Source organism: Cyanistes caeruleus, chromosome 32 (genome assembly GCF_971803275.1).
Source record: "Cyanistes caeruleus chromosome 32, bCyaCae1.hap1.1, whole genome shotgun sequence".
Classification (NCBI taxonomy): Eukaryota; Metazoa; Chordata; class Aves; order Passeriformes; family Paridae; genus Cyanistes; species Cyanistes caeruleus.
Genome location: NC_141733.1, coordinates 95,884 through 106,549, shown reverse-complemented (window position 1 = coordinate 106,549; position 10,666 = coordinate 95,884). Strand labels below are relative to the sequence as shown.

The window sequence follows — 10,666 nt, the reverse complement described above, 5'->3', positions numbered from 1 at the left end:
ATGGGATGGCCGCAGCGGGAGGAAACTGAGGCAGAGGGGATGGGGAGCGCTGGGGGTGGTGGGTGGCACCGGGGGACTGGCGGGTGCTGCTGGGTGCGCCTGCACTGGGTGTCCAGCGGGGCTGACCCCCAGGCCAGGTCAGCCCCTGGCACCCCTCGGGACCCTCAAGCCCCGTCGCCCTTTTCCACAGGCTGCCGAGTGCCATGGCCGGGAGCTCCCGCTGACATCGCCCCCACGCCTCGGGGTGCCCCCACCGCAGCCATGGGTGACTCCTACGCCGCCGCCTTCCCCAGCGCCCCGGGGCTGCTGTCGCCGTCCGCCAGCCCCCAGGCCTCCCCCGGCCCCTACGGCCCCGACTACGGCCCCTTCGGCCACCCCTTCCCAGCTCCCTCCGGCGCCCAGGAGGTGCTGGGGGCCCCCGTGGTGGTGGCGGCCAAGGGCCACTCCCCGGGCGAGTGCCTGCCGGGGGTGTACCCCTCGCTGGAGATGCCGCACCCCTACGGCTCCTGGTACAAGGGTGGCATCGGGGGGGGACTGCCGGGGGGCTCCGGGCCCGCGGCCCCGTCCTGGTGGGATGTGCACCCCAACGGGGGCTGGCTCGGGGGCCCGGCGGGCGCCGAGGGGCTGCAGGGCTCGCTGCAGGGCCAGCCCACCCTCAGCCCCCCTCTGCCCAGCTACAGCTCCGATTTCGGCGCTCTGAACCCCCCTCCTTACAGCAACGCCCCCGCGGCGCCCCCCGCCCCTAAACCCACGCCGGGCGAGACCCCGAAGGGTCCCCGCGGCGGCTCCTTGGGGGGACGCCCGGCGTGCGATTGTCCCAACTGCCAGGAGCTGGAGCGGCTCGGCGGCCCGGGGGGGTCGCGGCGGAAGCCGGTGCACAGCTGCCACATCCCGGGCTGCGGAAAGGTGTACGGCAAAGCCTCGCACCTGAAGGCGCACCTGCGCTGGCACACGGGGGAGAGACCCTTCGTGTGCAACTGGCTCTTCTGCGGGAAACGCTTCACCCGCTCCGACGAGCTGGAGCGCCACGTCCGGACCCACACGCGCGAGAAGAAGTTCACCTGCCTGCTGTGCAGCAAGCGCTTCACCCGCAGCGACCACCTCAGCAAGCACCAGAAGACCCACGCCGACCCCGGCCCCCCCAAGCCGCCCCCCGGCGCCGAGCAGCCCCCCGCGTCCCCCCGGCCGCCGCCCGCCTCGCCCGGCAAGGACGGCGGCAGTCCCGAAGCCGGGAGTTTGTTGGAGATTTGAGCCTTTCAGCCTTTGTCTTCCTCCTCCTCCTCCTCCTCCGCGCCGCTGGGGATATTTATTACGGGATGCTTCTCCCCCAGGCTCCCCCCCTCAATTCTTCCAGCTCCTCATTAGCTATTCTAATTTATGTCTTAAATTATGGGGGAGGCTCTCCGAGCGCTCTGGGGCTCACAGGGGAGTGTCAAGGTGAGAACCCCCCCTTTCTGTTTTCCCTTCAACTCCCCCCCAAACCTTCTTGTCCCCCAGCCTTCGCCTCGCCCCCTGCACTCAGGGACAGGGTTTGGCCCCCTCCCCCGGCCTGGTTCATCAGTGCTAATATAACGTGTTCCCCCCCTCTTTTTTTAGCTGCCTGCCCCTCCTGCCCCCCTGGAAAAAAAAGCAATAAAAGGATTGAGAGTGGAGCTGGGCCCCCCTTCTGTGGCTGAGGCCGAGTGGCTTCATCACAGGGATGGCCTCAGCTTCCCCCTCCCTGCAGGGCTCCAAGGGAAACTGAGGCACAGGGAGGACACAGTCCTGCTCAGGGTCACTGTGTCCCTCCTCTCTGGGGGTGGCAGGAGCTGAGTGGGAGTGGGGACAAGCTGGGCTGTCCCCTTGTCCTCAGGGGTGCCATATGGCTGCCGTCTCCTGTGCTGCTCCCCTTTCCCAGCACCCCGTGTCCCCAGGAGCCTGTAGGGCTGTGTCCTGTGGTCCTCACGGTCCCACATCTCCCTGTCCCCATGGCCCTGTGTCCCCAAGACCCCGTTCCCCATGTCCCCCTGGTCCCATTGCCCTCTGTCCCCAAGCTCAGGCACAGCCAAAGCCGGACGGATTTGCGGGTCTGACAAGACTTGTCCCCTGCCAGCCTCACACACGCGTGTCCCCCACAGCCGTGTGCATGGGAACATGCGTGTGCACAGCCCCGTGCCTCAGTTTCCCCCAGCCAGATCCCAGGACTCACGTGGCAGCACTGGGCACGCGGCGGGGCCACGTGTCCCCAAGGACACCCCAATTTTGGGCGCTGTGGGCTGGCGGGGACCCTGCTGCACTTCCCCCGAGCTCCCCCTCCCCATGCCCTGGGCTCCTGCCAGCCCTTTGATGCGTTCAGCCCTGGTTTGGGGCTTTTCCTGAAAAAAAACCCCAAAAAGCCACGGAAAAAGGCAAAAGGAGGCGGAAACAAACTCCTGTGCCAGCACGAAGTGTGGGGGCAGCTGCTGGCACCCGTGGCCCGTGGGGGACAGGGATGGCAGCAGGTCCCCGTGCCAGCCCCGGGTGAGTCACGGTGGCCACGAGCTGGCCAGGACCCAGATGTCCCCAGGGAAAGGGTGAACACGAGTTGGGGAAACCGAGGCACAGAGGCATCAATGGAGTGGCCGCAACTCAATGCCAGCACACAGAGCTCGACAGAGCTGTCCCCAGGGTGGCTCCTGGGGGATTTAGAGTGGCCTCTCCATGTAGTCCCCCCAAGCCAGCCACACCCTCCCCGACACAAATTTGCCCATTTCGGGAGTTTCCCCCCCAAAACGCCAGCCCTGCTGCCGCTCGCCGTGGGTGGGCCAGTGCCAAGCAGGGCAACGAGCCACGTCCCCGAGCCAAGCCCCGGCCCGGCGGCCACCGAGGGCTCGACCGCCCGGAGCCTCCCAAACCACAGAGCCCAACTCCATCCAGCGACCCCCCCAAACCCCACTGGGGACCCCCCTCCGCCACCACCGGCTTTTTTCCTGTCTCGCTGCCCCACCAGGGCCGGGTTGGGGGGGTCCGAGGGACGCCACGAGGCCACGCCAGCCCTGCGGTGGCTCTGATGTCGGCGCCATCCCAAATCGTCGTCTCCTATCGAACCCCGCTCGCTCCGTAACGGGCGAGGAATGTGGGGCCCCCCGCCGCAGCTCCCCCCGCCGCCTTTATTTAATATCCTGAGAAAATTAAAATAACTCTTGCGGCCGCTAAGGAAAACACGGAGATAAACACAAGAAAAGCGGGAGCCCCGGCAGAGGGGCTGGGAGCGAGCCAAGGGGGGGCACACGGCGGGAGCGGCACCCAGGGGACACGGGGAGAACGGACACGCGCACCCGCGACAGGGAACACCGGGGGACATCGGGATGCGCCGGGAGCCCAGGAGGGGGTGCGGGACCCGGGGTGCCCGCAGGACACGGGGGTGTCCCGGGGGTGTCCCGGGGGTGTCCCGGGGGTCCCCATCCCGCTCCCAGCGCAGCCCAGCTCGGACACCACGCCCCTCTCCCCGCCCCCGTCCCGCCTTCCAAGGGGCTCCGCCTTTCCTAAAGGGGCAAGGACTGGAAAAATGGGACCTCATTTTAATCAGTCCCCGTTACAACGAGAGAACCGCTAAGTCACCGGTGGAGCGCGTCTGTGCAGGGGACGGTGATATCCTCTCTTGTCCGCGGAAGAGAATCCTGGAGGGTGGTGCTCTCTCCCAGTCAGGCCCCCGTGTATTTCCCACGGGAGCCGCGGCCCTTTTAATTCTCCTCCCTGACGCGCGAGGGCGGCTCGCGGCGGCGATTGGCGCGAACCGGGAAGGGGTGAGGGGAGCCAAGATGGCCGCGCTGGGGGCAGAGGGCGGGGAGCGGGTGCGGGGAAGCCGGGGGGGAACCGGCTGGCCCCGGGGGTTCTGAGCGGGTGAGAGGCGGAGGGACCAGCAGGGGGTTTGCCGGTCTGGAGCCGGCGCATCCGCAGGGCACCGGAGGTTTCAGCTGTCACCTCCCACCCCGGGCTCGCCCCCAGGTTCGGCGCTGCCATGTGCTCTCTGGGGCTGTTCCCGCCGCCGCCTTCCCCTGGGGATGTCACCCTGTACGAGCTCAACAACGCTCTGGTCTGCGGCCGCCTCAGCGAGCAGCTCCCGTTGGCCTTCCAGAGCCAGGTGAGACCCCCAAGTCAGGAGACCCCCCTTGCTCCCAGGGCCGTGCCAGCCCCTCCAGCCTTGGCGGTGCCACATTTGTCACCCTCAGCTGTGGCTAGAGCTTCGTCCCCTGTGCCGGGCTCTCTCCTCCTCCAGGCATCCTCAGGCTGTTCCCTCGCCCCTCCTTGTGCCCCTTCTTTCCTCCCACCGCCGTTTGCCCCCTGCCCTGGGGGGTCTCTTTGCCCCCCGGGCTCAGGGGGGCTGTGGGTGCTGCAGGTGCCCGACCTGCCCGTGCTGAGCCTGCCCAAGGAGCCCCTCAAGGCTCACGGCCGCCTGGAGCCCAGCGCCCGCCCGCCCTTCATCCACCACCGCGAGTCCCTGTGGAAGCGCTGCCTCAGCGCCTGGTGAGTCCCCGCTGTCCCCGAACAGCCACATCTGCCTCCAGCACGGGCAGGGGGACCGGCTGGTGACCGCGCTCTCGCTGCAGGCGCGACGCCGGGCTCTGCGGGCTGCTCAGGGAGCTCGCCAGCGCCGAGGAGGAGGGTGAGTTTGGGCTGTGGAGATCTCCTGGGTCTCGGTGTGATGCTTTGGCTGTGCCCCGCCGGCCCCTGTGGGGCTGGCAGGGACGCTGAGGGTCCTTTGCCTGGCAGGGCTGCGGTGGCTGCGCCAGGGCTCGAGCCACGCGCTGGCCGTGTGCCGCTGGCTGGCCTCGCTGCACGGATCCCTGTTCCCGCACCTCTCCGTGAGTCATTGCGGCCTGGTCCCTGCTGCTGCGGGGGACAGGGGCTAGGGGAGCCGTGATTTGGGGTGGAGGGTGCTCCCTGCCCCACTCAAACCCCCTCAAAATGTTCCTCCTGGTGATGCCCAGGATGGTGATACCCTGCTCCTTCCTCTGCTGGAGGACAGTGGACCCTGGGAAGGTGTTTGGGCAGCAAAGGGCTCCAAGAGGGGCCCGAATCCAGGTGGGGGAGAGGGAAAAGGGCTGGACACTGGGAGTCCTTGCTGGCAGCTCAGTGTTCTCCTCTCTCTGCAGCTGACCAGTGAGGATATGATCGCAGCCTTCTCCCAGGCTGTGGACTGGTGAGTCCTGGGTGTCCCAAAATCACCAAGGTGGGGTCTGGGGCCCCTCCAGGTGGGTGAGGGGTGGGGGTACAAGGACGGGATGGCTCTGTTTGGGTGGACTCAGTCATTAAAGACAAATATTGCCCCACTGGTTCTGGCTACCCTGTTTTGTCAGAGAGAGATCAGGATTAAAGGAGATCAGAGCCTGGATCCAATTCCAACTCTGGGTGGTGGTCACCAGCCCCTCAGCAGAGCCCTGTGAATAATTCCAAGAAACAGGGAACTTCTCAAAGAAAACTATCCTGTTGAGCAGCAAGAAGGAAGTTTAATTTCTCTGGGGACTCTGAGAAGGGTCCTTGCCAGCCCAGGGTGTGCTGGGAGGGTCTCACCCTGCCCTGTGCCCCCTCCAGGGCTGGCTGCACCGTCCGGGCCTTTGCCTGGCACCCCCACACCAACAAATTCGCTGTGGCTCTTCTGGATGATTCCATCCGCGTCTACAACTCCAACAGGTGGGGCTTTGTCCCAGGATTTGGGCAGCCCAGGGTGGGCACTGCCCTGGTCCTGCTGCCTGAGGCCTCCTTGCCCACCTGGGCACGCCTGGGCTCCCGTTCAGCCCTCCCTGCTCCTTCCCCACTCTCCCCCAAGCCTGAAGAGCTTTGCCTTTCCTTTCCCTGTGTAGCTCTTGGGCCATCCTGGGGGTGTTGACAGAGTCAGGGGGACATGGGTGGAGTGTCCTCTGTCCCCAGCTCTCCCCGCTCCCCCAGGGAATGCCAGGCCCTGCTCAGGAGAGGACTCTGCCAGCTGCTTCTGCAGCCCCCCCAGGCATTTCTGGCCAGCCTGGGCCCTCTCTGGGCTGGGGACAGCATGGTTCAGTCACACCAGGTGTGCCTTGGCTCACCTCCCCTGGCTTACCTGGCTGGGAATTCCTGTCCCCTCCCCGGGAAGCACACGGCAGTGCTGTCACCCTGCTGTCCCCCCTCGCTGTGCTCAGGGCTGGCAGGGGACACTGGCTGCACCAGGACTCTCAGCCCACACCTGCCCTGTGTGCCACCTGTCCCCTCCCTGGCAGTGCCACCGTGCCCTCGCTGAAGCATCGCCTGCAGAGGAACGTGGCTGCCATGGCCTGGAAGCCGCTCTGCGCCTCCATCCTGGCCGTGGCTTGCCAGAGCTGCGTCCTCGTGTGGCACCTGGACCCCACCTCCCTCTCCACAAGGTGACAGCTCCCACCTTCCCTTCCCAGCTGTTGCCACCCCACCGGGGCTGGCTTTGGGACACCTCCACCATCCTGCCAGCAAATCCCAAACCCTGGTGGCCTCTCCCTCTTTTGCAGGCCCTCATCAGGCTGTGCCCAGGTGCTGTCCTGCCCCGGGCACAGCCCTGTCACCAGCCTGGCCTGGGCGCCCAGTGGGGAGCGGCTGCTCTCAGCGTCACCCGTGGACACGGCCATGCTGGTGAGGACCCTCCTGGGGACACCCCTGGGGCCACCAAGGGACACTCGAGCTGGGCACAGGCAGTGTTCCTACAGAAGCAGCTCTGGGACTTCACCTGGCCCCAGAATCTTCTCTCCGTGTTCCCTATTCCCGGTGTCACCATCATCCTCCTCATCCCCTCCTGCAGGTGTGGGACGTGTCCACTGAGACCTGTGTCCAGCTGCAGTGGTTTGGGGGTGGCGGTGTCACCTACTTGGCCTGGTCCCCCGATGGCAGCAAAGTGCTGGCAGCCACCCCCTCGGCCGTGTTCCGGTGAGCTCCTCATCCCCCATCACCCTCCATCCAAAAGGTCGACCTGGATCTCAGATATCCTCCCTGCTCCTCTTCCTGTTGTGGGGACAGAGTGGGGAATGGGTGGGTGATGGGGTTGGACACGGTGGATTTCCAGAGCAGCAGGATTGGGGCAAATTCCCAGGAATTTTGCTCCCTAAATCCTGTCTCCTGCAGGGTGTGGGAGGCCCAGATGTGGACCTGTGAGCGCTGGCCCACGATCAGGGGACGCTGCCAGGTAGGATGGGATATTCCCCACCCAGGGAATAATTGAGGCTGGAAAAGCCCTCTGGGACCACCCAGGCCAACCCCTGGCACTGCCAAGGTCACCACAGACCTGTGTCCCCAAGTGCCACTGGGCTTTTAAACCCCTCCAGGAATGGGGATTCCACCCCTGCCTTGGGCAGCCAGCCCAAAAATTGTCCCTAATTGTGTGGAAATCTTCCCAATATCCAACCTGAACCACCCCTTGCACAGCCTGAGGCCGTGTCCTCTTGTCTCTTGTTCCCTGCGAGCTTCCCTTGGCTGTCCCCTCCTGTCAGGGACCTGTGGAGTGAAAAGTCCCTCCTGATCCTCCTTTTCTCCATTCTGAGCCCCCTCAGTTCCCTCTGGACTTCAGCCCCTTCCCAGCTCCATTTCCCCCTCTGGACACGCTCCAGCCCCTCAGTGTCCATCTGAAACCCCAAACTGAGCCCAGGGTTCTGCTGTGCCCTTGCTGCGCGGGGCAGGCGTCGCCTCCGAGGGATACCTGGGGTGATTGATTCCAAATCCTCCATTCCCAGCTGCTTCCAGGGGATCCCGTGCCAGCTGTGTCCTCCCTGGGGTGGCTGTGGGTGCTGGGGTGGCAGGGGTGGCACTGTCCCACAGACAGTGTGGCAGGGGTGGCACTGTCCCACAGACAGGGTGCTGGAGCCCCGATGGCAGCCGGCTGCTCTTCACCGTGCTGGGCGAGTCTGTCATCTACTCCTTGTCCTTCTCCGAGTACCGGGGTGAGTTTGTCCCACGTGGAGCTTCCCAAGGGCCAGGAGATGGTTCCCAAATGATCCCATAGCATTGGGGTGAGGAACTGGGGCACACAGGAGCTGTTTTGGGGTCTCCAAGCATGGAATCTCTGGAGTTCAGGTTTTTCCATCCCTCACGTTGCTCCTCACTCTCAGCCATGGTTGTGGGGTCTTGAAGGGATTTCAGGGAGACTCCAGTGGGTCCAGGGCCAGCTCAGGGGTGTTTGCTATCCCTTGGCCTCCATCCCAGACACTCCTGGGACACCAGTACAGCTGCTCTGAGAAAGAAAGAAATTAATGATCACCTGGGAAATCCGATGGGATTTATGGAGTGTGGATTTCTCCCCTTTCAGGGGAGATGCAGGGACAGGTGGGAGGCTCCAAAACAGCCTCAATCGTGGCAGACCTGTCCGAGACCACCTTTGAGACCCTCTACGGGGAGGAGAGGTGAGTCTGGCTGGGGCACCTGGGGGCACAGGGGGGTCCCTGCTCCTCCTGGCAGCCACCCCTTGCTGCTGGGAACAGCCAGGTGTCTCTGCCCCTTGATTTTGGGGACTTGTGCTGTTCCAGGATTGGAGGAGAGGTTCATTCCATGGTGTGGGACCCCACTGGGGAGAGGCTGGCAGTGATCATCAGAGGTGAGGCCTGCCCCGTTCCCAGGTTTGGCCTGGGACCCCCACTGCCCACAGGGAAAAGGGACATGGGGGGGGACAAGGGAGAGCCTCGGTGCTGCTGTCGCCCTGCAGGACACCCCGAGTCCCCGAACAGCCAGCCGGCCGTCGCCGTGTTCCGCACCCGCAACAGCCCTGTCTTCGAGCTCCTGCCCTGGTACCTTGGGGGATTGGGGTGGACTTGGGTTCACTGCAGGGGGGTTTGGGTGGATTTGGGTTCACTGCAGCAGATTTGGGATAGGTTTGGGTTCACTGAATCCCATTAACCCCCAGGATGTGATGGGGAAGCGCTGCCCCCTGTGCTCCTCCTCCAATCCCTGTCACCGCTTCACCCCCAAATGTGCTTTGGCCACATCGTCCCCTCCCCACCTCACCCCCTTTGGGTTGTCCTTTCCCAGTGCATCCTGTCAGATCCCAAACAGCCCCAGTTCCCTGGGAACGTGGTGTTTCCTGGGCAGTAACCCCAGCTGTTCCCACCCCACAGCGGCTTTGTGCGGGGCGAGCGTGGCGCCCGACCCCAGCTCATCTCCTTCCACCCCTGCTTCCCTCAGGGCGCCCTCCTGACCGTGGTGAGTCCCTCCCCGGGGCATTCCCAGTCCCAGGGGACACTGGTGGCACTGGGAAGGGGGCTGGGATTGCGGTGAGCTATGGGGGGTTCTAAGGAGAGGAGGTTTAACCAGACCAAGCGTGGGTCCTGTGTTCTGGGGACAGACCACTTTCTGTGGCTCCCTGACAGGACAGGACAGCCAGGTGAGGTCTCTGCTACCAGTGACAGCACCAGGGGACACAGCCAGGGGAGGTTTGGGGTGGACTTTGGGAAGAATTCCTTTCCAGAAAGGGTGACTGGACCCTGGAATGGGCTGGCAGGGGAGGCCCCATCCCCAGGGGTGTTTAAGCAAAGCCTGGATGTGGCACTTGGTGACAAGGCCTGTGTGATGAGGCGGTGTCAGGTCACAGGCTGGACTCAGTCACAGGATTTTTCCCATTTCTGTGTTTTGGATGCTCACCCTGCAGTGCTGGTCCTCGGGGAAGATCTCCCACATCCCCTTTTTCTTCGTTGGTGCCCTGGAGCCCCATGCCAGCCCCCGCCGCAGCCCTGTGCCTGTGCTGGGCAGCGTCAGGGAGCAGCCGCTCTTCTCCGAGCTCTGAGCCCAGCCTGGCACCCCAGGGCCTCCCCTCCTTCTGGAGCCCCCCACACCTGTACAGGGGCTGGCTGTGCTGCTCCTGCCCCAATTAAAGGCGGATTTTCCCTCCCTCTCCTTTCCTCACCTTGATGGGACTGGAAGATTTTTGGGGGTGAATTTGGGAAGTCCTGTGGGTCTGGAGGGGCTCTGGGGGCTCCAGAGCTGGTTTTTGGGGTCAGAAGGAGCTTGGAGTGACCTCACAGAGGCTGTTGGTGTCATCCCACTGCAGTCCATGGGACAGGGCTGCTCTTTTGGGGTCAAAGAGCCCTGTTTTGGGGAAAGGTGAGGGCTGGAGGGGTTTTGTGGGGGCAGGGGTTTGGCCACACACTCAACCCCCAGGTTTTGTCTTCAGGCTAAACAAAAGTGAACCAAAAGCCCTGAAGTGAGCCAAACCCCCTGTGGGTTCCTAAACCCCAACCCTGGGGGCCCCAGAGTGCTCGTGCTGCCCCACGTGAGCCCCCCTGGCCCCACAGGGTGGGAGCAGCAGCTGGACCCCCCTAGGGAAGGGATTAACAGGGTGGCAGCCCAGTGAAATCCTGGGATTACACACCCTTAATCCCAGGATTACGCTGTGCTGGCAGGGAGAACAGTGAGAGCGCAGGGTCCCTGTTCCCCACACCCCAACAGCACCAGGACCCCCAAAATCCCCCCCAGAGCAAGGGGAGACCCCTCCCCCCCCCCCCCCCCAGAGCATCCAGCCCCTTCCTGGGGCCAGACAGAATCCGGGGGTAACCCGAGCTCCACACCCACCGCAGCTGCTGGGGCAAAGCTGGGGGGCTTCACCCCTCAGGCCTGCCCAGGTGGCTCCCAGGGCTGAGTGGCTCCTGCTCCTCGTGTGGCCGTCCTGGTGCCGTGCAGGGCAGCGCCCGCAGGTACTGCAGCTGCAGCCGCGTCTCCTCCCGGCTCC

General features: G+C 64.7%; 2 protein-coding genes and 1 long non-coding RNA gene across 5 annotated transcripts; 2 read left to right on the top strand and 1 right to left on the bottom strand.

Moving 5' to 3' along the window:
- The first annotated feature begins 227 nt into the window (after positions 1–227).
- SP7 (Sp7 transcription factor) lies at positions 228–1,650 on the top strand. The gene has a single exon (XM_086870479.1). The coding sequence runs from the start codon at positions 262–264 to the stop codon at positions 1,249–1,251; it is 990 nt and encodes a 329-aa protein (XP_086726605.1). The 5' UTR covers positions 228–261; the 3' UTR covers positions 1,252–1,650.
- Positions 1,651–3,481: 1,831 nt separating this feature from the next.
- AAAS (aladin WD repeat nucleoporin) lies at positions 3,482–9,828 on the top strand. 3 transcript variants are annotated; one of them, XM_086870474.1, is made up of 17 exons: positions 3,482–3,764; positions 3,967–4,102; positions 4,358–4,485; positions 4,569–4,624; positions 4,732–4,823; positions 5,115–5,161; positions 5,554–5,652; positions 6,213–6,356; positions 6,474–6,594; positions 6,761–6,885; positions 7,081–7,141; positions 7,802–7,892; positions 8,258–8,351; positions 8,475–8,542; positions 8,651–8,732; positions 9,060–9,144; positions 9,590–9,828. In XM_086870474.1, the coding sequence occupies exons 2-17, from the start codon at positions 3,980–3,982 to the stop codon at positions 9,722–9,724; spliced, it is 1,551 nt and encodes a 516-aa protein (XP_086726600.1). In that variant the 5' UTR covers positions 3,482–3,764; positions 3,967–3,979; the 3' UTR covers positions 9,725–9,828. The 3 variants fall into 3 exon arrangements, with proteins under 3 accessions (XP_086726600.1, XP_086726601.1, XP_086726602.1); XM_086870475.1 differs by lacking the exon at positions 3,482–3,764 and adding an exon at positions 3,767–3,861; XM_086870476.1 differs by lacking the exon at positions 3,482–3,764 and adding an exon at positions 5,890–5,995 and having other exon boundaries at positions 3,827–4,102; positions 6,163–6,356.
- LOC147647870 (uncharacterized) lies at positions 5,449–10,378 on the bottom strand. Its single transcript, XR_015281313.1, has 2 exons — positions 9,845–10,378; positions 5,449–8,182 (listed from the first exon to the last, which is right to left on the bottom strand). It is a non-coding gene; the product is annotated as an uncharacterized LOC147647870 (long non-coding RNA).
- Positions 10,379–10,666: the final 288 nt, after the last annotated feature.

Excerpts from the sequence above, each read along its gene's own strand:
- SP7 (XM_086870479.1), top strand. The coding sequence starts at position 262 with ATGGGTGACTCCTACGCCGCCGCCTTCCCCAGCGCCCCGGGGCTGCTG.
- AAAS (XM_086870476.1), top strand. The coding sequence starts at position 3,980 with ATGTGCTCTCTGGGGCTGTTCCCGCCGCCGCCTTCCCCTGGGGATGTC. Across the intron at positions 6,595-6,760 it reads CCGTGGACACGGCCATGCTG|GTGTGGGACGTGTCCACTGA; the intron begins GTGAGGACCCTC and ends CCCCTCCTGCAG. Across the intron at positions 7,893-8,257 it reads GTCCTTCTCCGAGTACCGGG|GGGAGATGCAGGGACAGGTG; the intron begins GTGAGTTTGTCC and ends CTCCCCTTTCAG.